General features: G+C 39.5%; 1 protein-coding gene across 2 annotated transcripts in view; it reads left to right on the top strand.

The window, feature by feature from the left end:
• The window catches only part of DCAF1 (DDB1 and CUL4 associated factor 1), a 68751-nt gene that overhangs the window by 29694 nt on the left and 12965 nt on the right, over window positions 1-26092 (top strand). For both annotated transcript variants that reach the window (XM_028124293.1, XM_088028226.1), the window contains exons 10-22: window positions 923-1102; window positions 2173-2382; window positions 3270-3439; window positions 6661-6785; window positions 7740-9003; window positions 9590-9788; window positions 10740-10822; window positions 11401-11485; window positions 14244-14477; window positions 15055-15148; window positions 15706-15810; window positions 16020-16093; window positions 16630-16731. In XM_028124293.1, the coding sequence (XP_027980094.1) occupies window positions 923-1102; window positions 2173-2382; window positions 3270-3439; window positions 6661-6785; window positions 7740-9003; window positions 9590-9788; window positions 10740-10822; window positions 11401-11485; window positions 14244-14477; window positions 15055-15148; window positions 15706-15810; window positions 16020-16093; window positions 16630-16731 (2925 nt within the window). The remainder of the gene's footprint in view (window positions 1-922; window positions 1103-2172; window positions 2383-3269; window positions 3440-6660; window positions 6786-7739; window positions 9004-9589; window positions 9789-10739; window positions 10823-11400; window positions 11486-14243; window positions 14478-15054; window positions 15149-15705; window positions 15811-16019; window positions 16094-16629; window positions 16732-26092) is intronic.

A 26092-nucleotide genomic window follows, 5' to 3' on the forward strand; every position in this document is an offset into this window, starting at 1 on the left:
CATTTCTGTGCTTGGAATATTTTTCTAATATTCCATGTGGTATGGCTTTTCTGGTGGAGTGAAGTTGGTAAATTCTTCTTGGGCTATGTCTTGGTTCATCTTTGCATATTAATAAGGTAAGTTTTAGTTTTAATTTTTTTCCTTCTTGAGATCAACATTATGCAAAGATATATAGTCTTGAGAATAGTAACCTAATCTGTGGATGTATATACAGAATTAATTATGGCTAAGGTAAAAATAAAAAGTGAACCTGGGCAGTGCTTTAGAATTCATTGCTAAGAGACATCAGAATGTGTGTGAAATGAATCAGTGAGTGTTGGATAGACTTTAGTATCAGAAGACCCACTTACTTTTATCACCCTGGGGGAGTCACCCCCAGGAATCCCTGGGGAAGTCTCTCTGAGCTTCTTTCTCTTTATTTTTTTTTAAAAGATTTTATTTATTTGAGAGAGAGACAGAGAACAAGCAGGGGCAGAGGGAGAAGGAGAAGTAGGCTCCCCACTGAGCAGGGAGCCTGAGACACGGGGCTTGGTCCCATGACACTGGGATCATGACCTGAGCCGAAGGCAGCCGCTTAACTGAGCCACCCAGGCACCCCTCTTCCTCATCTTTTAAGGGGGAATCCTAATACTTATGGAACCAAGCACTGAGATCATTAAAGGATGTAAATATTTGCAAAATTTGGCACTCAATAAATATAGCTCAGACTTAAGTATGTATCTAAATTTGGGTTTTCAGGTTTGGAATAGATTGTTACAGAATTTCATCTGTTAAACCTTAAGCTTTAAACTCACAATGACTGGATCAGTAATGAACATTGCATTCTGCAAAAATACCTAGCTATACTGGTGAATTTTTCATGCCTTTTGAAGGTTCCTTTGCCTCAAATTTTAAAAAATTATGTTTTATTTATTTTTTGCAGGTTTGTATGCATCCCCACAATGTTCTGTCTGATGTGGTGAACTATACCCTGTGGTTAATGGAATGTTCTCATGCCTCAGGATGCTGCCATGCTACCATGTTTTTCTCAATTTGCTTCTCCTTCCGGGCTGTGTTGGAGCTCTTTGACCGCTATGATGGTCTTCGTCGTCTGGTGAATTTGGTGAGGTTCTCAATGGCTTCTCTTTGTGAGGAATAGGGGTCCTGCTTCTCTTTGCTGCCTTTCAGTAGTGTTGGAGGGAGGAAACTTTTTTTCTTTGAGATTTCATTTATAAGTAGTCTCTACACCCAGTGTGGGACTTGATCATATGTTCCACCAAGTGAGCCATCCAGGTACCCTGAGAGGAAGCTTTTGACTGGAGGAATTTTGCTGTCATTCTTTGTGAATGAAGTCTTTTTCCTCCCTGCATTCACAAGTTTCTCTTCCTCTTAAGTGGTTAGAGGACTCTGTGCCATTGTAGACTTGTCTTGAATATAGAAATCTCATAGGGGGAATTGTGTTGTTAATCTTGATCTTCCTAAAAGCAGCGGTTTTGCGCCAGAATATCTTTCAACATGTTTAAAAAGCTATGTAACTTTTCTTTTTTTTTAAGATTTATTTAATTTAGAGAGAGAGTGCATGTGTGCGAGTAGGGGGAGGGACAGAGGGGGAGAGAGAGAGAATCCCAAGCAGACTCTGTGCTGAGCACAAAGCCCAACATGGGCCTCAATCTCCCGACCCATGAGATCATGACCAATGATCCCGACCCATGAGATCATGAGCTGAAACCAAGAGTCGGATGCTTAACTGACTGAGCCACCCACACACCCCAAGCTATGTAATTTTTCAATAACTGTTTATTTTCAGGGACGCCTGGGTGGCTCAGTCGGTTAAGCGTCTCCCTTCAGCTCAGGTCATGATCCCAGGGTCCTGGGATCAAGTCCCGCATCAGGCTCCTTGCTCAGCGGGGAGCCTGCTTCTCCCTCTGCCTGCTGGTCTCCCTGCTCTCTCTCTCTCTCGCTCACTGTCTCTCTCAAATAAATAAATAAAATATATATTTTTTTAAAAACACTTTATCTTCAATAACTGGTTTGCTTTCATATGGCTACTCTTAGCATGTTGTGTAGACAGATTAGCTTTGATGTTTGTCAGTGTTGTTGAGCATAAACATTTACTGTAATCCTTTTCTTCCTTTTACTTTTTTTGTTTTTCCCTTGCTCCCCTTTTGCCCCATTCTGTCTCTTTCTTAATAGATCAGTACTTTGGAGATTCTAAATTTGGAAGACCAGGGTGCACTTCTGAGCGATGATGAAATATTTGCCAGCCGCCAAACTGGGAAACACACCTGCATGGCCTTGCGCAAGTACTTTGAGGCCCACCTGGCCATTAAATTGGAACAAGTGAAGCAGTCACTTCAGAGGACTGAGGGTGGCATTCTCGTCCATCCTCAACCCCCGTACAAGGTGAGAGGATCTTGTCTTTTTTTTTTTTTTTTTTATTTGAGAGAGAATGAGAGAGAGCACGAGAGGGAAGAGGGTCAGAGGGAGAAGCAGACTACCTGCTGAGCGGGGAGCCCGATGTGGGACTCGATCCTGGGACTCCAGGATCATAACCCGAGCCGAAGGCAGTTGCCCCATCAACTGAGCCACCCAGGCGCCCGAGGACCTTGTCTTAAAAGGGAAAGTTGTTAGCTCTCCATAGTGTATTAGGCCTGAAACTCATTCAGATCAGTGTGGCATGTCCAGTGTGGGATGTCCATTGTTGGATTATAATTGCCCTGTGTGGAGGCAGAATACTTGAAAATGGGTGTACAAGGGATCTGTTTTGTTCCCAGTTGTAACTTGCTACTTTTCTGGGATATTAGAACTAAAAGATGAACTGGAGTGTGTATAAAAGGGCTTTCTTTTATGAAAAGTACTAGATATCTTACCTCCTTCTGTGTGGAATTTTTTTTCTGAAAGGATACATCTGTTATTCCACTTCTCTATCATTTTTGAACTTAGTTGCTGTATTTTGGAGTGAAGATTAATATTTGCATGTTTTAAAAATCACAAATTGAGAAGAAACCAATTATTTTATGTGGTGCATCTTTCTTTAGCTGTGAAACATATGCACAAACAAATTGAATGTTCTGTTACCCTTTTTGGGCAAAATGTATTGTAAGTCTGGTTATAAATAAAAGGTTAAACATATATTCATTATTTCACATGTGGGCTGCTGACTCAGTTGTGGAATTTGAAAGCTATTATTACTTAGCTTTATTAAAACCTGTTGGCCTTTGAGTTGTGATGGAGAAGAAGGTAGCAGGCAGGTGATAGAGTTCCTTAATGATATGTATCTCTCCTTATAGGCGTGTTCATATACTCACGAACAGATTGTGGAAATGATGGAGTTTTTGATAGAGTATGGCCCAGCGCAACTGTATTGGGAACCAGCTGAAGTCTTCCTCAAACTTTCTTGTGTTCAACTCTTGTTGCAGCTTATTTCTATTGCCTGCAATTGGAAGACCTATTATGCAAGGTGGGATTAGAGAGCGGTTTTAAATGAAATTAGATTTTGCTTTTTGGTAAAGTTGATATTGGTTTGTATATAGCGTATGCTTAGCAAACATTTGTTGAACTGAACTGAAATTTGGGGAATGAATCTGAGAAACTAGATTAAGGAGGATATTTTTATTTTTTAAAGATTTCATTTGTTAGAGCAAGAGAGAGTGCCGAGCACAAGTAGGGGGCGGGGAGAGGGAGTAGCAGGCTCCCTGTCAAGCAGGGAGCCCAATGCGGGGCTCGATCCCAGGACCCCAGGATCATGACCTGAGCCGAAGGCAGATGCTTAACCGACTGAGCTACCCAGGTGCCCCAGGAGGATAATATTTTTAATTTATAGAGTACTTGTTTATATTTATGGTTCTGACAATGATGAATACTGCACGATAGGCAGGGATCAACATCTGTACTCTCAGAGAAGCTGCAGAGGTGGGGTTGAAGTCCTGTCTTGAGACTGCAGTCCAGTATTTTTTGGTACTTAGACTTTTAAATATCTCTCTACTGCTTGACAGCCACATGTAATGTTTATCTTCCTCTCACATAAAACTATTTTGTGCTTTTGTTAAGATTTTCACAATTCAGTTAAGAGCTGTTTGGGCAGAGCAGGATGAGGCTCAGCAAAGGACAGGTGGTAGAATCAGGAGGTTGGGTGGGTTCTATTTGAGGATGATGTAAAAGAATGAAAACTATATTTTGGAAACAATAGAATCTGGAGAGAAGACAGCAACGAAGTTTATAAAGAGTGGTTCTTTACCTTCTTTCCCTATCCAGCCATTGCCATTAAAGACAAGACGGGCTTATTTAGGGTGCATATGGCTTGTTTGAGAAGTGTCAGGATATTAAATCTAGGGAGATACTTTTGGAGCCGCCATTTTCTAACTTTTTGGTCTCAGGACCGCTTTACTGTATTAAAAATTATTGAGAACCTCTGAGTTTTTGTGTGTGTGTGTTTGATAAATCTATTGATAGTTAACAATTAGAAAATAAAACTGAGAAAATGTAAAAATATTTATGAATTTACTTAAAAATAATCTGAACTCATTGCATATTAGCATTTTTAATGAAAAATTTCCAGAATAAAACCAGATAATTTCAGCAGGGTTTTTAAATGTCTGCTTAATATCTCATATCTGCTTCTGTATTCATTCTTTTGTGACTTCATATATGACCTAGCCTCTGGAAATCTCCAGTATCTACTCATGAGAGAATGATAATGAGAAAGAAAAATAACACCTTGGTGTTAATATGAAAATAGTTTTTACATCACAGGACCTTCTGAAGGGGCCTCAGAGATCCCTGGGGTCCCCTAATCACATTTTGTGAACCACTGTTTTATTAGAGTATTAAAGTAGGTTATTATATTTACTTGAACTTTGCTGAAAAGATGATGAAAGCTCTAAAGAGAACTAGGAAGATTATAAATACATTTTTTGAGTGGTAAATCCATATTTGTATTACTAAGAAAATATATGTTTGGAATATATCCTTTAAAAGTTTTTTTTTTTAAGATTGTATTTATTTGTCAGAGAGAGAGAAGGAGAGAGAAAGTGCAACCAGGGGGAGCAGGAGGCAAAGAGAGAAGCAGGCTCCCCACTAAGCAAGGAGCCTGATGCGGGACTCGGTCATGACCTGAGCTGAAGGCAGATGCTTGACTGACTGAGCCACCCAGCCATCCCTAAAAGTTTTTTTATTTTTTAAAGATTTTATTTATTTGACAGAGGGATAGAGAGCACAAGTAGGCAGAGTGGCAGGCAGAAGGAAGGGGAGAGCAGGCTCTCCACTGAGCAGGGAGCCAGACGTGAGGCTTGATCCCAGGACCCCAGGATCATGACCTGAGCCAAAGGCAGCTGCTTAACTGACTGAGCCACCCAGGAGCCCCTAAAAGTTTATTTTTAGAAATAAAATTAAATACTTGTTTCGATTTAGAATATACAGAACCTTAGAAAAGAAAATTATTCTTAGCCACTGATAATTTCCCCAGTCTTTTTTCCATAACATATGTAAATACACATAATTGAGATCATAGCATTTAACCAAATTCATCTTTTTTATGAAATAATTCAAAATACAAAAAGGTACAGAGACTAATAAAACAACTACTCAGTACCCAGGGTTGGCATGTGGTGGCATTACTTACTTCTTTCTCAGTTCCTTTTCTGCCTCCCCACAGTGACCGGTCTTATGAAGTGCATTCTCTTCATGTTTTTATATTATACATATGTGTGTGTATGTAAACAATGATGTACTTTTTTGTATGTTTTTAACTTAGTATAAATATTATCTGGTATGCATCTTTTGCAGCTTGCTTTTTTCACCCTTATGTTTTTGAGATTTATATGTGATATTTATTTGAACTCTTATATTGCTATACTAGTTTATTATCCTGTTGATGGACATTAGTGCTTGTTATTTCTTTTTTTGCTATCAAGTGAATGGTACCACAGAAGACCTTTTGGAGTCTCTTTGAGGATATGACATATATAATCTGGATTGTAGGGCGCCTGCATTTCATATTTAGTAGATGTTGCATACCATTTTCAGCAGGATATGGGAGTTTTCATTTCTCTACCTTTTTCTCAATAACTGTTACTGTCAGACAAAATTTTATATCTTATGTTTTCTATTTCATTAATGTTGCATTTTGAGTCTTTCCCTTTGTCCTTTATAGTTCTTTGAAAACACCTGTCTGTAGCTGCAGAATAGTTCATCGTATGAGTGTACCATAATTTAACACACGTATATTCCTATTGTCTTTGTAGATTTTCTAATTCTTTTGTTATTTTAAATATGCGATAATGGACATCTTAACACATAAATGCTTGTTTGTACTTTTGATTAGGACAGATTCGTCCAGGTGAAATTCCTGGGCTAAAACTTATACACATTTTAAAAATCTTGTTTCCTGTTTCTAGATTATTTTTTCAAAAGAGGGTCCTATTTCTGTTCCCACCAAAAGTTTGAGAGCATTTGTCTTTATACATCCTTACCAGCATTGGGGATTGGTGAAAATTCCATCCCCATTGTTTTGGAAGTAATATCACGGTAACTTACAAGTCCTCTCTTGATGTCACGGCTAGGGATGGAGCCACACAGGTAGTAGTTCTGATCCATTGTGTATCTCTCTCTCTCTCTCTCTCAACTGTTGTTTCTTTTGGCTGTATCCTAATTTCCATATGAGTAATTGTATTTCCTGTCCAGGAATGACACTGTGCGCTTTGCCTTGGATGTCCTGGCTATTCTCACTGTTGTGCCAAAAATCCAGCTCCAGTTGGCAGAATCAGTGGATGTGCTGGATGAGGCTGGCTCCACTGTCTCCACTGTAGGTAGGTTGTACCTTTCCATTTTTGCGATTGCGTGCTCTGGATGTGTTTTTATTTGCTGTTCTGTTTTTGTTTACTTAATTTGTCTATTTTGTTTACTTAATTTGCAATATTAGAACAGAAAGTAGTAGTGGAGGGTGCCTTGTCCCATCTAAGTTGTGCTGTACACTTTAAGGGATTTGTGATAGTGAACTCAGATTTTCTGAGTGGTACATGTGCTATGATGGGACGTATTCATTCTTGAAAACCTTGTACTCTGCAGTCTTGTGCTGAAAATAAAGTTTATGGGAAAAATGGGTTGGGGCAGACAGTAAAAATCTTAAAGCAAATTTATAAGCTGAGCCCTAACAAAATCAGTAATTGGCAAGCCACTCAGAATGGACCAAAGCTATCATACACAAGAACAAAAGGAAAATATGATTTGTTTGAAAATATACTTTATTAAGAGCAGCACACTCGTAAGGGCTCCTGCTAAGGTGAGCATGCAAAGTGGTGTGACTGGTTGTGGGTCTTGGGGTGCACCACCACTTTGGGGAGAAAGCCTGAGGTGCAGCCACTTTTTTAATTTTATTCATATATAGCAGAAAGGGTTCCTGATGCCATTGTGGCAATCAGACCTGAGGGCTTTTCCCTTTTCTGCTAAAGGTTTTAATTTATTCCTGCTATTTTTGCTCACCTTACCCAGGAAAAATTGCACATGACCCGTGGTGTCTTCCACGTAATACTGACATCATTCCCCTATTTAACAACTGCGTATGAGGTATTGCATCATTAAGATACAGTGTAGTAGAACTGATTGTATTTTATTCAAACAATTCCTTGTACTTTAATAAAGAGGTATAGTAGTTTTAAGTGGAACGAAATGAATAGAAGTCTAAATTTTCACTCTGGAGCAATCATTGAAGTTGTCTGTTTTATGAGGAACAATATAAAATGTTTTGTATTTCTCCTCCATAGGTATCAGCATTATTTTGGGAGTGGCTGAGGGTGAGTTCTTTATCCATGATGCTGAAATTCAGAAGTCAGCACTTCAGATTATCATCAATTGTGTGTGTGGCCCAGATAACCGAATTTCCAGTATTGGCAAATTCATCTCTGGAACTCCTCGGAGAAAGCTGCCTCAGACTCCCAAAAGCAGCGAGCACACCCTGGCCAAGATGTGGAATGTGGTCCAGTCCAACAATGGCATCAAGGTGCTCCTGTCCTTACTGTCCATCAAGATGCCCATCACCGATGCAGACCAGATAAGGGCTCTGGCCTGCAAGGCCCTAGTGGGCCTGTCACGCAGTAGCACTGTCCGGCAGATCATCAGCAAACTGCCTCTTTTCAGCAGCTGCCAGATCCAGCAGCTGATGAAGGAGCCTGTCCTGCAGGACAAGCGCAGTGACCATGTCAAGTTCTGCAAGTATGCTGCTGAGCTCATTGAACGAGTGTCAGGAAAGCCACTTCTCATTGGCACAGACGTGTCTCTGGCACGACTGCAAAAAGCAGATGTTGTTGCCCAATCAAGGATTTCCTTCCCTGAGAAAGAGCTGCTTCTGTTGATACGAAACCATCTCATTTCTAAAGGGCTTGGGGAGACAGCAACTGTGTTGACGAAAGAGGCTGACTTGCCCATGACTGCTGCCTCTCATTCATCTGCCTTCACCCCAGTCACTGCTGCTGCTTCTCCTGTCTCTCTTCCCCGAACCCCTCGCATCGCCAATGGCATTGCAACTCGACTGGGAAGCCATGCTGCTGTGGGTGCCTCCGCCCCTCCTGCCCCCACTGCCCATCCTCAGCCACGGCCCCCCCAGGGTTCACTAGCTTTGCCTGGCCCATCTTATGCAGGCAATTCCCCCTTGATTGGTAGGATCAGTTTTATCAGAGAGAGGCCATCACCCTGCAATGGCAGGAAAATCAGAGTGTTGCGGCAGAAGTCGGACCATGGCGCCTACAGCCAAAGCCCAGCCATAAAAAAACAGTTGGACAGACATCTTCCTTCCCCGCCTACGCTGGACAGTATCATCACAGAATATCTTAGAGAGCAGCATGCTCGCTGCAAGAACCCAGTTGCCACCTGCCCACCTTTCTCTCTCTTTACTCCTCATCAATGTCCTGAGCCAAAACAGAGGCGGCAAGCGCCAATAAACTTTACCTCAAGGCTAAACCGCAGGGCATCATTTCCAAAGTATGGAGGGGTGGATGGCGGATGCTTTGATAGGCACCTTATCTTTAGCAGGTAAGGAGAGGCCACCTCCCTGGGAATTGGAATGATTCTGCTATTTAAATCAAAATGTGGGGTGATACCAGCGTAGAGTGATGAATCCAGAAAGCCAGACTATTTGTTGGCCTGAAATACCAATGATTGTCACTTTATGTGAATACATGAGTAATGTGACTCTACCCCCTTTTGTCAAGCATGGGTTCCTTGTGTGATTGTTGTATATTGTTAAGATACTCTGTGTTCTTGTTAGAACTAGTATTTTTTTTTAGAACCCATGCACCGTGCTGTGCCTAACTAGACTTCCAAACTTGTTTTTGTGCTCGTCCAAGTTGTCTCCTATTCTAATTCTTCACAAATCGCACATAAAGATGATGGGGTTGCAGGTTTTAAACATGGGGATTTTTGTTATTGTTTAAATTTGTGAAGTAGAGGTCCTTTTCTCTCGCTTAAAACAAAAATGAACCACTGAAGGTTACTGTGATATTTTGGAAGAACCCATTTGAAATATAAATGCTTTGTTTTTCTTCTTTCATCCTTCTAGCAAAGTTTTCTATTTTCAGAGTCCTTGTGCATTCTTTGTCTTTGATTCTGTTTTGCTTAGGTTCCGTCCTATTTCAGTGTTCAGGGAAGCCAATGAGGATGAGAGTGGCTTCACTTGTTGTGCATTCTCAGCACGGGAGCGCTTCCTGATGCTTGGCACCTGCACTGGGCAGTTGAAGCTCTATAATGTGTTTAGTGGACAGGAGGAGGCCAGCTATAACTGTCACAACTCGGCTATCACACATCTTGAACCTTCTAGGGTAAGGGTGCCTAGGTTGTTCTCAGTCATTCTTCTTAGATGGGTTGGTGAACTATGAGCTTGTGGGCTGGCATTATGTATAAGCTTTTATTGGAACATAGCCATGTTCATCCGTCTATGTATGGTCTGTGGCCGCTTCTGTACTCCAATGGCAGAGTTGAGTAGCTGTGACACAGACCGTATGGCTTATAAAGCCTGATGTATTTACTGTTTGGCCCTTCAAGTAAAAGTTTACCAGTCCTCTTCTAAGAGGGGGAGGTGTGTGTGGGTGTATTTTTTTTTTTTTTTAATTCGCCTCAGATGGAAACAGTCTTATCAATTATCACAAAAGTTTTCCTTTTGTGTCAGGAAGAAAAATCTCAAGGTACTGTGAGTTTTTAGGAAACGCATTATGGGATTCTAGTGGGTCATGGTTTATTAGTAGTATTCTATGGATGGAATTGATACCTTTGTTATTTCTAAAAGTCAGGACTATTAAGATGACAAGGATAATTTTCCTGATTTTAGAGTAAAGAAAACTCAGTTTTTATTGGGCTTTTTTTTTTTTTTTTTTGAAACAATTGTAAGAGTCTTTAAGAAAGTCTAGCAAATATTGTCAGTTGACTGATTTTTCAGATGAGGGAGACTGAGGAATATGGCCAAATATTAAGAAAGGAGGAACCATCCTTGATTTCTTTCCAAGTTTTCTCTTCCTCTACCCTTGGAACTAATGTATTTTTTGTTAAAAGTCGGGAGGATTTAGAATTTTCTTAAATTTAAGTATTTTTTTTAGGACATTGCATGTATACATACTTAAATTCCAGCAGCTTCAACAATTTCTTGGTTCTTTGGAGTTTTTCTATTTTCTTTATAATACGACAATATTTTTTAAGCTTATATTTTAAAATGCTAATGTCAGAGAGCATTTATATAAACACATGATTACCCACTGTGGGCCTCCTTCTTCTTTTAGGATGGGTCCTTACTGCTGACATCTGCTACTTGGAGCCAGCCTCTGTCTGCACTTTGGGGAATGAAATCAGTATTTGATATGAAGTATGTAACTACTTTTATAACCCTGATCTTTCTGTTCTACAATTTAGCTAATTTATATTCTCCTTCATCCAATTCTTCAATGAAGCCTTTTGGGAAAAGACAAATGTTGTGAGTTATTGCTAATTTCTCTCTTCCTCATCTGTGGCTTATGTTTAATAAGATTGTATCCTTTTTAATTCCAGGATATTCTTAACAAGTATTCTTACCACTCTCATCACACAACTGACCCTTCACTAATCCAAAATGGCACATCTGTGTATTTTCTCATGTTCACATATGACAGTTGCACTCTTGGCTGGTGTATATTTCAAAGACATGGGTGGCCTATTAGCCATTTTTTTAAACCAAGTAACTCCTGTTAATTACTTATGATTAATTCTTTTGGATCTTCTTGGTCAAACATGGAGGAAATATTTTTTTTTTTTAATCTTAAGTGTACAGTGTTTTCTCTTTGGTTGCTGGGAATCCTCAGATGGGTATGGTCAGGCAGGAGGCTGAGAATCATGTTTATTTTCAGTCGGTTGAGTGAGTATGTTCTGAAGGTCCATCGCTTAAGTACTTCCGTTGTTTGTCTGTAGGCATTCCTTCACAGAAGATCACTATGTTGAGTTCAGTAAGCATTCTCAGGATCGGGTCATAGGTACAAAAGGAGACATTGCCCACGTAAGTACTTTAGAAACCACTGTTTTCAAGCTAATTATACCAGTTTGTTTGTACTCAAAGCTTCTGGACTGAAGCACAGTCCTAAGGGTAATAACAGATTACTTAGCGATATTTTTTCTAGATAGAATCTAGAAATGTAATAAAGTAGTTCTAAGTTACGTGGGACCAAACATGAACTCATCTGGCAACTCGAGAAAGATGTCATTAGCACAGCAGTTATTTTCAAATACTTATTTAGTTTTAGGTGAAATGTAAGTCCCTGCCTTTATGAAGCCTCACTGGGGAGACAGTAAATATGAGAAGCAGATATATGATATGTTAGATGTAAGTGCTACCAAGGAAAAGAAGCAGGGTAAGAGGTAGGAAGTGGTGGTGGTGGTGTGATGGACTTGTGTATTTTATCTAGGATAATCAGTATCACTGATTGGGTGATGTTTAAGGAGTGTTTTGAAGGTGGTGTGGTGTCCTCTAGATATCTGGGGGAAAAGTGTTTTATGTGGAGGGAATGTCAAGGGAAAAGCCCTTACTTGGGAGGTGAGAGAGAGAGGAGGGGGGAACAGGTCAGTGTTGGGAGGGGGCGACACATATCATAGTAGCATCTTATAGGGTGTTGTTAGGACCTCTGATGTTTCCTGAGTGAGATGTAGACACTGGAGGGTGAGCAGAGGACACATGATTGTATGTAAAGGTCCTAAAGTGTGAGTCTGGTTTCTGTGAGAGAAGCAAGAGCAGGCTTTCCAGTTAGGAGGGTGTCATGCCAGCCCACATGTGAGGGCTGCAGTGGGGCTGGCCCCAGGTGGGCATGGCGTAGGTGATGAGAAGTGATAACAGCTGGGCCCTGGGATTCTGGACACATGCAGTTTGTTATTCTATTAGACATTCAAGTAGGGAATGGACAGTTGAATATATGAAATGGGAGTTCGGGAGAGAGGTCTGGGATAGGAGATATAAATACAGGAGTTATCTACATGTCGATAGTCTTGAGCCATGAACCTGGATGAAATCATTAAGGAGGCTAGAGAAGAGAACTGTGGGGACAGTCCTGACATGTGTCAATATTTCAGATTTGCCATATGAGGAGGGACTTGGGAGGGAGACCCAGGAGAATGGCCAGTAAGGCAGCAGGAGACCTTAGGAAAAAGATGTGCCACAGAAGGCAAGGGAAGATCTTTTTGAGGAATACTTGATCAGCTGAGTCAGAAACTACTGATGGGTATATAAGATGAGAATTGAGAGGTACTTTTGATTGAACAATGTGGAGCTTATTGTTAACCACATGAAGAGCTAGTTCTATGCACCAGGGTGACAGTCTGATTGGAGTAGGTTCATGAGAGAACAGGGAAGTGGAGACAGTAGACACAAATTTTCTGAAGTGTTTTTGCTGAAAAAGCAGAGAATTGGGGTGTAGTAGCTGGAAGGGGTGTGTGGGAAACATGGGGTTGTGAAGGGAGGGTTTCTCTCAAACTGTTCATTTGAAAATGTTAAAATACATAAAGTTGAAAGAGTAGTCCATATACCTACCACCTAGATTCAGCGGTGTAATGTTTTGCCATTTTCTTTCTGTCTAAATATTTATGTATGTATTTCTGAATCATTTAAAAAAGTAAGTTGCAGATATCATGACATTTTATCTCTGAGTCTTACAGCATGCATATTCTAGCAATAAGGACATTTTACTACATAATCGCACTCTGTTATCAAATGTAAGAAAATTTATAGTAATTCCCAAATATCATCTGATATCCATTCCATATTCAGTTTTCCCCATTGTTCCTGATGTGTTTGGTTTCAAATGCTTTTTGTTTTTTTTGAACCAGGATCCAGCCAAGAGTCACATATTGCATTTGGTTGTATGTCTCACTAATGTTTTAAAGCCAAGAACCATTTCTCCAGTTTTCATGACATTGACTTTTGAAGAGACCAGGCTAGTTGTCTTGTCCCATGATCTCAATTTGTTTGTTTTCTTGTGGTGTCTCCTTATTTGTTCCTATATTAAAGGAGGATTTTTTTTTTTAAAGATTGAAAATATTACAGCATATGTGTAAGCTGATGGGAAAGATCTGGTCTCTGCATGGGTTGTACATTGTAGACTTTGGAACTTTTAGTATTGTAGGGCTATAATATTGGGAGATTTTTAAGGAGAAAGGGGAATTTGATTGATGCCTTTCTCCAAAAAGTGGCCCTTTATTAGTTTCCATGGGTAATCATTGGTCAATCCATATGAATTTCTCCATTTCAATTGTAGAAACATTTTCTGTTTCTTGAAAGGGGTAGGGGTAGAAGAGGGTTTTCTTATCTTTATTGGGATCTCTTTTTTCATTTTCTTTTTTTTTAAGATTTTATTTATTTATTTGACAGAGAGAGACACAGCAAGAGAGGGAACACAAGCAGGGGGAGAGGGAGAGGGAGAAGCAGGCTTCCCTCGGAGCAGGGAGCCCGATGCGGGGCTTGATCCCAGGACCCTGGGATCATGACCTGAGCCGAAGGCAGACGCTTAATGACTGAGCCACCCAGGCGCCCCTCTTTTTTCATTTTCTTGTGGGAAAGAGACTTTTCAAACCTTGAATGGGAACCACAGCACTTAAACTTTGCTTGGATTGGTGTAGTCTTCCTACTTTTCAGGTATTCTATAATATTAAGGCTTTCATGATTTTGGTGGGATTTGGAAAGCATGGAGAGATATTTAGACAGCTTCTCTTTGAATTGTCAACGGATGGATTGGTCTGATTTTTCTCTTCCCACCCCTTCTTCTCTAAAGATTTATGATATTCAGACTGGCAACAAGCTGTTGACTCTGTTTAACCCAGATCTTGCCAACAACTACAAGAGGAACTGTGCCACCTTTAATCCTACAGATGATCTTGTCTTAAATGATGGCGTCCTCTGGGATGTCCGCTCTGCACAGGCCATCCACAAGTTTGACAAGTTCAACATGAACATCAGTGGCGTTTTCCATCCAAATGGACTGGAGGTCATCATTAATACTGAGATTGTATCCTTTACACCTGTGTCTTACTTTCCATTTGTTAGCTGGTTTGTGATGCAGAAATAATCTTTCTGCCAACATCCTATTAAAGTATCCACACAGGTAATAATTAGGTGCCTCTCCTTTGAAGTGTTAATCTCCAATGGTTGATAATTACCAATGACTTTGACTAGCATGTTTTTCTTTGTATTGAGAAGAGTGACCAGATTCGTGCCTTGTGCTTCTTCATATATTAAACTGGCTTTTATGTCTTCAGAAGGATTTTACTTTTGCACTACAGAAAGCAATTGCTAGACATAAGAGTAAAATGAAGTGTTACTATTGAGAGGATGGGAATTCATGTCGCTTTCACGTATATGAGGATATCATAGGAGATTTTCAGGGACATTATTCTGTAATATACATTCTATATGCTTTTGTTCTACTCTGAAAGCATTTTTATTTTACCTTTAAAAAAGCTTACCTTTAAAGCATTCATATCTCACAGGAGGGGAAAAAAGTGACATTTCTGAATTTCCCCAGTGAGGTTGCATAAGAAATTTTGTATAAGATAGGTTTTATTCCTTGACCGCCCTCTTCCTAGTGGGATCTTCGCACTTTCCATCTTTTACACACAGTTCCTGCTCTGGATCAGTGTCGTGTGGTGTTTAACCACACGGGGACAGTGATGTATGGAGGTAATAAACTTTTTACTTTTCTACATTATTTTTCTCCCTTCTCTTTCTTCTCATTAATTTGATACTTTTTGTTTGGAAACGTCTCTCAAATGTGAATTGGAAAGCGTTTAAAGGTTGTAACATAAAAGATAAAATGATAGCACAGATGGTGACAAAGTTTGTTGGTGAAAATAATGTTGATTTAGGGTGAAAGGCCACTGGCTTTGAAGATAACAAGTAAATCTTGAATAGAAAGAAATTTCATGCATTAATTTCCCATCTGTATCATCATCCTCTCAATCTCATTATGAACTTGAAGAATCTTTGCATTTGTGGTCTTGTGAGGTTGTGAGCCTTTAGCTGTAATACTTGTTGAGAGCTAGATGAGAGGTTGAGGATACCGTTTGGGGTATGCAAGGAGGATGCATCGAGAGGAACTAACTAGATGAGTGAATCTACTATAAGGAAACTGAAGTCTTGACTGTCCATTAATATTTCTGCACTTGTGAATAAGGGATGTTTCTGATTTCTAATAGTGTTTTGCTCCTTGGCTCCCTTTCCCCCTTCCTCCCAATTAGCTATGCTGCAGGCAGATGATGAAGATGACTTAATGGAAGAGAGGATGAAAAGCCCATTTGGATCATCATTCCGAACATTTAATGCAACCGACTACAAACCTATAGGTAAGCATGAAGGAGCCGACATTGTTCGTTTTGTTATGTTTTGGTTTTCCTTACTTAAGATCATCCCTTTTCTGTAATTTTTCACTGAAAGGTGAAGAAGTTATGGAAATAGTTATGAACAATCACCTTGAAATTCCTTTAGAGGAAGAGCTGGTTTTAAGGTCATAACAATAGTCCAGTCCTGAATCTTGTCACATTCTGTTTTCCAGCAACCATTGATGTGAAACGGAACATCTTTGACCTGTGTACAGACACCAAAGACTGCTATCTTGCTGTCATTGAGGTAAAGGGAACCAGCGGAAACCCTGCTGTTTTGTTCTGATCTTTAGGATCATTTTCAAGTTATACTACAGGCATTTTTAAGGTGATCTAAGGTATGTTTTAAAGTTGTTGCATTTCCGAAAGTGGTTATTGATAACCTACTCATTTGATGGGGAGATATATATTGTAAGAGAAATAATAAGGAAATCCCAATTTAAAACAACATGGACAATCCGTCCCATCTTCTAATATCTTGGATTCACTGTCACCCCTTTCTTAGAGGAGCCTGTACCTCTTGCCAGAGCAAGACAGTTCATTCCAAGGATGGTGGTCTCTCTTTTGCCTGTATCCCTTGCTCTGGGATCAGCCTTCTCATCCTGCTTTCTTTCCCTTTCTGTGTCCCAGGCATAACATTTTCAGAGTGAGTTCAAGAATTTTGGGTATCAGAAGCTTTGACAGTTGTAGGGTCAAAGTGCATGGGTGCCAGTCATAACTGAGATGTAGATGTGGGCCTTCTGAAAACTAACTGCTCTTTGTGGACTGGGTATTCTTTTTCAGAACCAAGGCAGCATGGATGCTCTGAATATGGACACAGTGTGCAGGCTGTATGAAGTGGGCAGGCAGCGTTTGGCTGAGGATGAGGATGAAGAGGAGGACCAGGTCAGTGGTCTTTGAGATTTCTTGTTGCTGAACAGTGCTTTATAAAACAATATATTATGCTCTGCTGCTTTCTGCTATAAAGATTTTTTAGTATCAGCCTTTGCTACCTGTCGGCATATTCTGCAGGCATATCATTCATAAAATTACTAAAATAACTAAAACTCAGAAGAAAGCAGATTTTTGTTATTATAAAACTTTAACTCCAGTACCTGATGGTACTGTGAGTTCCATTTGTAGATTAATTTGGATGTTAGCAATCTCAGAAATTGTTTTGGAGGTTTTCTTGAACTCACTTTTGGGACCAGTGCCCTGTGTGGCTTCAGAAAGAGCAGCCCTCATATTCCCAGTGTCAGTACAAAACAGAAAAGTCAGTTTGCTGAGATGGGTCTTAGAAATGGCTTAAGCTTTATAAAGGTCTGGTTTGCATTTTCTCAGTTTTATGGCATAGTCTCTTTTCACAGTAATGGATTGGAGCTTATAAGTAAAGAAGATTTTGACGCTTTTGGAAATTAAACATTTATTTAATGTGGGTAGATAGTATGTCTCACAGAATCTTAGTTTTTTTTCGTAGGGAATTTTAAGTTATGGTCATAGTCTAGGTGCTTGCCTATGTGGTGTGTCACTATCCATTCTGAAGTGTTTCTTAAACTTCTGACTTTTAGCAGATCTTTCCTGTCAGCTGGGCTCACACCACATTCTCTATGCGTAAAGCTCCTATAAACATCCATGTATAGGCTTTTCTGTGGACATAAATTTCAACTCCTTTGGGTAAATACTAAGGAGTGCTGTTGCTAGATTATATGGGAAGAGTTATATTTAATTTCATAAGAAAATGACAAACTGCCAAAGAGGCTGTATACCATTTTGCATTTTCACGAGAATTCTTGTTGTTTCACATCCTTGCCAGCATTTGGTGTTGTCAGTGTTTTGGATTTTGGACATTCTAATAGGTATGTAGTAGTATATATATATATATATATATATCACTATTTAATTAAATTAAAAAATTAATAGACATTCTTTTAGTTGAACAACCGCTACACATAATCAAAATGTGTCGTTTGATTTTTTGGAGTAGAAAGGAACTAAGGTCTTGCAGTCTTACGAGCCTGCTACAAATATTTTCTGAAAATGATTTAACTGAGCCTGTTGACACCCTTCCTGATGGCTGGTACCAGACCAAAAGGAAGGAGACTTTCTCCACAATCCCTCTGGGCTCCTCCCCCACTTCAGGAAGCTTCTTTCTAAGTGGAAGGCTCTCATTGTTATTTTAATTTGCATCTCCCTGATGACATATCTTGTGGAGCATCTTTCTATATGCGTATTTGCCATTTATAGATCTTCTTTGGTGAGGTGTCAAAGTCATTGGCTTATTTCTAAGTTGGGTTGCTTGTGTTTTTATTGAGTTTTTTTTGTTTGTTTTGTTTTTATTGAGTTTTAAGAGTTCTTTGAATATTTTGGCTAATAGTCCTTTATCTGATATGTTATTTGCAAATATTTCATCTTAGTTTGTGGCTTATCTTTTCATTCTCTTGACAGTGTCTTTCACAGAGCAGAAGTTTTTGTCTTCATGAAGTCCAGCTTATCAATTATCTTTCATGAATTGTGGTTGCATCTAAAAAGTTTTCAAACTCAAGGTCATCAAATTTTCTCCTGTTATTTTTTAGGAGTTTTATAGTTTTGCATTTCACACTTAGGTCTGTGATTCTTTTTGAGTTAATTTTTGTGAAGGGTGTAAGGTCTGTGTCTAGGTTTATTGATTCATTTTTTTTTTTTTTGCTTGTAGATGTCCAATTTAAATACCATTTGTTGAAGACTTTTTTCCCATTGTATTGCCTCTGCTCCTTTGTCAAGGATCAGTTGACTATTTTGGGGGGGAGGAAGGGTTAGAAGGAGAGGGAAAGAATCTTAAGCAGGCTCCATGTCCCACGTGGAGCCTGACACAGGGCTCTATCTCATGACCCTGAGATCATGATTTGAGCTGAAATCAAGAGTTGGAGACTTAACTGACTGAGCCACCCAGGCACCCTTACTTGACTGTTTTATGTGGATCTATTTCTAGGTTCTCTACTGTTCTATTGATCTGTCTATATTCTTCAATACCTCACTGGCTTGGTTACTGTCACTTTATAGTAAGCTTTGAAGTTGTGTAGTGTCAGTCCTCCAACTTTGTTCTCCTTCAGTATTGTGTTGACCATTCTGGGTTGTTTGCTTCTCCATATAAACTTTTGAATGGGTTTGTTGATATCTACAACATAACTTGCTGGGATTTTGAATGGGAGTGCATTGAATTTATAGATCAGGTTAGGAAGATCTGACATCTTGACAATATTGAGTCTTCCTGTCCATGAACATGGACTCTCTTCATTTATTTAATTCTTTGGTTTCTTTCATCAGAGTAATGTAGTGTTCTTCCTACAGATCTTTTGTTAGGTTTATACCTAAGTATTTAATTTTGAGAGGTGGGGCTAATGTAAATGATACTGTGTTTTTAATTTTAGTTTCCACTTGTTCATTGCTGGTGTGCAGGAAAGCTGTTATATAGGAAAGATTGTGAATTAACTTTGTGTCCGGCAGCACTGCTATAATTGCTTAATCCGGTTTTCATTATCAATTCTTAGGGATTTTCTGCATAGACAGTCATATCGTCTGCAAACAAAGACAGTTTTATTTCTTCCTTCCCAGTCCGTACCCTTTTTTTTTCCTGTTCTTGTCTTACTGTATTAGCTAGGACTTCCAGTATGATGTTGAAAAGCAGTGATCTTGATTCTGAGCTTAGGAAAGTTTTGAGTTTCTCACCATTAAGTATATTGTTAGCTGTGGTTTCTTTATAGATAGATGTTCTTTATCTAGTTGAAGAAGTTCCCCTCCATTCCTATTTTACTCAGAGTTTTTAGTTATGGGTGTTGGGTTTTGTTAGTCTTTTTCTGAATCTGTTGATGTGATCTTTTTTCTTTAGCCTGTTGAAGTAATGAATGACATTACTTGATTCTAAAATGTGAACCAACCTTGCATAGCTGTAATACATCCTATTGGTTGTGGTGTGTAATTCTTTGTATACAGTGTGCAATATGATTTGCTAATATTTTGTTGAGGATTTTTACATCTGTGTTCATGAGAGATGTTGGACTATAGTTTTCATTTCTTGTGCAGTAGTCCCCCTTCCGTCCCCCACCAGCCCCCCATCTGTAGTTTCACTTTCTGTGGTTTCACTTTCCATGGTTTCAGTTAACTGCAGTCAACTCCAGTCTGGGAACAGATGGTCCTCTTTCTAATGTATGGTCAGAAGGTCAGTAGTAGCCTATATCACAGTGCCTCATTCACCTCACTGCATTTTATCATGTAGGCATTTTATCATCTCACATCATCACAAGAAGAAGGGTGAGTACAATACAATCAGATTTTGAAAGAGAGACCATATTCACATATGTTATTTTAATCTCTTACTGTGCCTAATTTACAAACTAAACTTTATCATAGGCATGCATGTATAGCAAAAAATATATATAGGATTTGGTACTGTCCTCAGTTTCAGGCATCCACTGGGGGTGGGATGTCTTGGAACATATCCCTGTTGGATAAGGAGGGGGGTACTACTGTAATATCTTGGAGTTGGTATTAGAATAGTGCTGGGCTTATATGATGAAGGAGGAAGTATTTCATCCGCTTTCTGTCTTCTAGAAGAGATTTTAGAGAATTGATATATTTTTTTTATGTTTAGTAGAATTCATCAGTGAATCCATGTGGGCCTGGTGCTTTCTGTTTTGGAAGGTTATTAATTATTGATTAAGTTTCTTTAATAGCTAAAGGCCTATTCAGATCGTCTGTGCATTTTGGCAAATGGTGTCTGTCTTTCAACGAGTTGGTCTGTTTCATCTAGGTTATCAAATTTGTGGGCATACAGTTGTTCATAGAATTCTTTTATCCTTTAAAAAAATTTTTTTAAAGATTTGATTTATTTATTTGAGAGAGAGGGAGAGTGCACATGTGTGAGCAGGGGGAAGGGCAGTGGGGTGTGGAGCCCGACTTGGGGCTCGGTTCCACGACCCTGAGATCATGACCTGAGCTGAGGCCAAGCTGAGTGCAAGTGACTGAGCCACCAGGTGCCCCAGAATTCTTTTATCTCTTTAATGTCCATGGGATCTATAGTGATGTGTCCCCACTTTCATTTCTGATATTAGTAATTTGTGTCCCTTTTTTTTTTTCCTTAGCCTGGCTAGAAGCTTATCAATTTTATCAATCTTTTTTTTCTTTTAAGATTTTATTTATTTATTTGAGAGAGAGAAAGATAACGAGAGAGAGCTCGAGCAGGGGAGGGGCAGAGGGAGAGGGAGAAGCAGGATTCCCACTGAGCAGGGAGCCTGACCCAGGGCTCAGTCCCAGCACCCTGGGATCATGACCTGAGCCGAAGGCAGACACTTAACTGACTGAGCCACCCCGGTGCCCCTAATTTTATCAGTCTTTTTAAAGAACCAGCTTTTGACTGCATGATTTTCTCTATTAATTTCCTGTTTTCAATTTCATTGATCTCTATTTCTATTACTTTCTTCTGCTTGCTTTGGATTTGATTTGCTCTTCTATTTCTAGTTTTCTAAGGTGGAAGTTTAGCTAACTGAATTTAGGTCTTTATTCTTTTCTAATGATATGCATTCAGTGCTATAAATTTCCCTCTATGCACTGCTTTCACTGCACCCCACAAATTTTATAAGTGTGTGTTCATTTTCCTTTAGTTCAAAGTATTTTTTGAGATTCCTTTGACTCATGCTATTCAGAAGTGTGTTGTTTAATCTCCAAGTATTTGGGGTTTTCTAGCTATATTTCTATTACTGGTTTTTAGTTTTAATGCCATTGTGGTCTGAGAACAAACATTATATGATTTCTATGGCCTAGAATGTGTCTATCTTGGTGAATGTTTCATGTGACTTTGAGAAGAATGTGTATTGAGTTGTTGGACAAAGTAGTCTATAGATGTCCACTATACTCAGTTGATTGATGGTTTGATCACTTCAACTATGTCGTTACTGATTTTCTGCCTGCTGTATCTTTCCCTTTCTTTCTTTCTTTCTTTCAAGATTTTATTTATTTATTTGAGAGAGAGAGAAAGAGAGCATGAGCTGGGGAGGAGCAGAGGGAGAGGGACAAACAGACTCCGTCCTAAGCTTGGAGCCCGGTGTGGGGCTCAATCCCAGGACCCCGAGATCATGACCTGAGCTGAAATCAAGAGTCGGATGCTTAAGCAACTGAGCCACTTAGGTGCCCCCTATATCTTTTCATTTCTGATAGAGGGGTATTGAAGTCTCTAATTAAAATAAGTGGATTCATCTGTTCTGTCAGTTTCTGCCTCCTGTATTTTGATGCTCTGTTGTTAGGCACATGTATGATAAGGATTGTTACGTTTCCTTGGAAAATTGACCCCTTTATCATCATATAATGCCCTTCTTTATTCCTGATAGCTTTCCTTGGTCTGAAGTGTGCTTTGTCTGAAAGTAATATAGTTATCCTGGCTTTCTTTAATTCATGTTAGCATGGTATCTTTCTCCATGCATTCATTCATTCATTCATTTATTTTAAAGATTTTATTTATTTGACAGGGAGAGAGTGAGCACAAATAGGGGGGCAGCAGGCAGAGGGAGAGGTAGAAGCAGGCTCCCCACTGATGCAGGGCTTGATCCCAGGACCCTGGGATCCTGACCTGAGCTGAAGGCAGACGCTTAACGACTGAGCCACCCAGGTGCCCCTCCATGCATTTATTTTTAATCTGTATGTGTCTTTATATTTAAAGTGGCTTTCTAGTGGACAACATGTGGTTGGGCCTAGTTTCTTGATCCATATTGGTGATGTCTTTTAATTGATGTATTTGGAGTATTGACATTCTAAGTGATTATTGGTATAGTTGGCTTCATTTCTGTACTTGTTACTGATTTTTATTTGTTTCCCTTGTTTTTTGTTCCTGTTTTTGTCTGCTACTCTTTATATGCTTTTTGTGGTTTTAATTATTTTTCTAGGATTCTGTCTTCTTTGTTAGCATATTAATTATACTTTTTTTGGTGGTTGTCCTAGAGTTTGCTATATATATACCTTTACAAGTAATCCAAGTCCATTTTCAAGTGACACTACCTCTTTACAGTAGTATAAGTACCTTATGATAGAATAATCCCAATTCTTCTCTCCTTCCCCTTGTTTTATTGCTGTCTTTAATTTTACTTATGTATAAGCACACATAAGTACATGTACATATATACATATACGTAATCATATATAATCACACATTATTGGTGTTATTTTGGATAAACTGTTACTGTATAAAGATCCACTAAGAAAAATAGGGGCGCCTGGGTGGCCCTGTTGGTTAAGCATCTGCCTTCTGCTCAGGTCGTGATCTCAGGGTCCTGGGATTGAGCCCCGAGTCAGGGTCCTTGCTCAGTGGAGAGTCTGCTTCTCCCTCCCCTTTGCCCCACCCTCCTGCTCGTGCTTACATGCATGCTCGCTCTTTCTCTCAAAATAAATAAGTAAAATCTTAAATAAAAATAAAATGTTTATTCTACCTTTACTGGTTCCTTCTCCACTGCTCTTCTTTTATATAGATTGGAGTTTCTGACCTTGATCATTATCCTTCCCTCTGAAGAATTTCCTTTAACATTTCTTGCAAGATAGGTCTACTGGCAGCAAATGCCCTCAATTTTTGTCTGAAGAAGAGTTTATTTCTCCACTTTTGAAGGATACTTTCACAGGACAGGGTTATGAAATTCTAAGTTGGTGATTTTTGTCTCTCAACATTTTAAGTATTTCACTCCCTCTCTCCTTGCTTGCATGGTTTCTAAGGAGATGGGTTGTACAATTTTTATCTTTTTTCCTCTTTAGGTAAGGTCTTTTCCCCCTCTGGCTTCCTTAAGGATTTTTTTTTTTTTTTAATCTTTGATTTTCTGTAGTTTGAAAATGATGTGCCTGTGTTTAGGTTTTTGGGGGGCATTTATCTTGCTCAGTGTTCTTAGAGCTCCTGGATCTGTGGTGTGGTGTCTAACATTAATTTTGACAACATTTTCAGTCATCATTGATTCATTTCTTCTTTTTCTTTCTTTTCTTTCTTTTTCTTTCTTTCTTTTCTTTCTTTCTTTTTTTCTTTTCTTTTCTTTTTCTTTTCTTTTCTTTTCTTTTCTTTTCTTTTTTTTCTTTCTTTCTTTCTTTCGGTGGTGGGAGAGGGAGATGGAGGAGAGAGAATCTTAAGCAGACTCCATGGCCCAGCGTGGGGCCCGACATGAGGCTCGATCCCACAACCCTGAGATCATGACCTAGGCAAAATCAAGAGTCAGACGCTTAACTGACTGAGCCACCCAGTTGCCCCCAAATATTTCTTCTTTTTTTCTCTTCCTTCTAGAATTCCTGTTATGTGTATGTTATACCTTTTGTACTGATCGCAAAGTTCTTGGATATTTTCTGTTTTTCAGTCTTTGTTCTTTCTGCTTTTCAGTTTTGGTGGTGTCTTTTGAGATATCCTCAGGCTCTGAGATTCTTTTCTTAGCTCTGTACAGTCTACAAGCCTTTCTTCATTTCTGTCACAGTGTTTTTAATTAACAGTATTTCTTTTTGATTCTTTCTTCAAATTTCCATCTCTCTGCTCCCATTGCCTTTCTCTTCTTGCATGCTGTCCAGTTTATCCATTAGAGAGCTCCCTTAGCATCTTGATCATGGTTGTTTTAAATTCCTGGTCTGATAACCCCTGCCATATCTAAGTCTGGTTCCAGTGCTTGCTCTGTCTCTTCAAACTGTGTTTTTCCCTTTTAGTAGGTCTTGTAATTTTTTTTCAAAGATTTTATTTTTAAGCAGTCTCTACACCCAGTGTGTGTGTATGATGACTGGGCCTCAAACTCACAACCCAGAGATCAAGAGTCGCATGCTCCAACGAGCGAGCCAGGCAGGCGCCCTGTAATTTTTTTCTTGATAGCTGGATATGGTGTGCTGGGTAAAAAGAACTGCTGTAAATTGGCCTTTAGTAATGTGGTGGCAAGGTGTGGGGGAAGGGAAGTGTTTTATAATCCTGTAAGTAGGGCTCAGTGTTTTAGTGAGTCTATACCTCTGTACTGTGAGCTTCACACATGCTTCTGAATTTTTTCCATCCCCTTTTGGAGGAACAGGGTGGCTAGAGTGGACTACAGTTGGGTATTTCCCTTCCTTCAGGTCAGTTAGGCTCTGATAATGTCCCAGCGGGTTAGGCTGTGGTTAAATAGTTTCTCCTGAGGGCAGGCCTTGTTAAGAACAGAATTATTTCAAATTGGCATCCCCCCCCCGCCCCGCTGTGGGAAGCCCAAAGCGATTTTTCTCAGATACTCACTGTGAGAACCTGATCACGTTCCTGGAGGTCAAACTCACGAAAGTGTGGGGGCCCTGATGACTTGGTCCCCCTGGAGTTTTTCTTAAGATTTATCCTCAGAATTGTGTCTAGCAATTTGTGAATTACAGTACAGGTTTCCCAACCTTGGCATTGGTTCCTATGGAGGTTTATCCTTTTGGGTTTATGCTCTGACAAGTTGCAATATTCTGCATTTTCTTGTTGGTGTCTTTAGTTTTGGGGGCAGTGATGCCCCTGTGACCCCATCTCTCTGTCAAATCTAAAAAGAGTTGTTGATTTTTCAATTTGTTCGGTGTTTTGTTAAGGATGGTGACTTTCAGCTCACATGCCACACTGGAAACCAGAAGCAGTATCCTGGTTTTTTGAATGCCATATTTATTAAAAAGGACCATTAGGCTCTGGAATTTAAACCACTTCACCCAATGCTACTAGGGATTCCCTAGTGTGGAAGGGGATTTCTATTAATGCTTTCCAGCTGCATGGCTTGGAGAGTCCTCAGTGATCTCTTTGGTTTCATGGGTGAGAGGAGCCTGTATTGTTTAAAGCTCATGTGAGTTCTGAGATATGGGTAAAAGGGAGAGGTCTTCAGAAGGATACTTGAGATTTTTTTTTTTTTTAATAGGCTCCATGCCTAGCATGGAGCCCAGTGTGGGACTTGAACTCACAACCCTGAGTTCAAGACCTGAACTGAGATCAAGATCCGACACTTAACTGAATGAGCCACCCAGGCGCCCTTTGAGATCTTTGATTTGTTTGTGACATGGATCTTCATATTTTCTTGAGTGCTGTACTATTTATTTAACTTGTACATGTTGGTAGTGTTTCTTGGTAGCAGAGCTTGTAAGTGGTATTAGATCCTCCAAACGTCATATGGTTGCCTTGGTTTGGTTTCTTAATAGTGTCTGTTGTCTGTTCTTTTATTCTTGTGACGTCTTGTTACCTTAGTACCCCCACTCCCTTAATGCACACTCTTTTCCACTATAGCTGTCATGAAACGTGATGTAGTTTATCCTT

Source organism: Eumetopias jubatus, unplaced genomic scaffold (genome assembly GCF_037043125.1).
Source record: "Eumetopias jubatus isolate StellerSeaLion01/CBP00866 unplaced genomic scaffold, mEumJub1_p1.0 scaffold_1, whole genome shotgun sequence".
Lineage (NCBI taxonomy): Eukaryota > Metazoa > Chordata > Mammalia > Carnivora > Otariidae > Eumetopias > Eumetopias jubatus.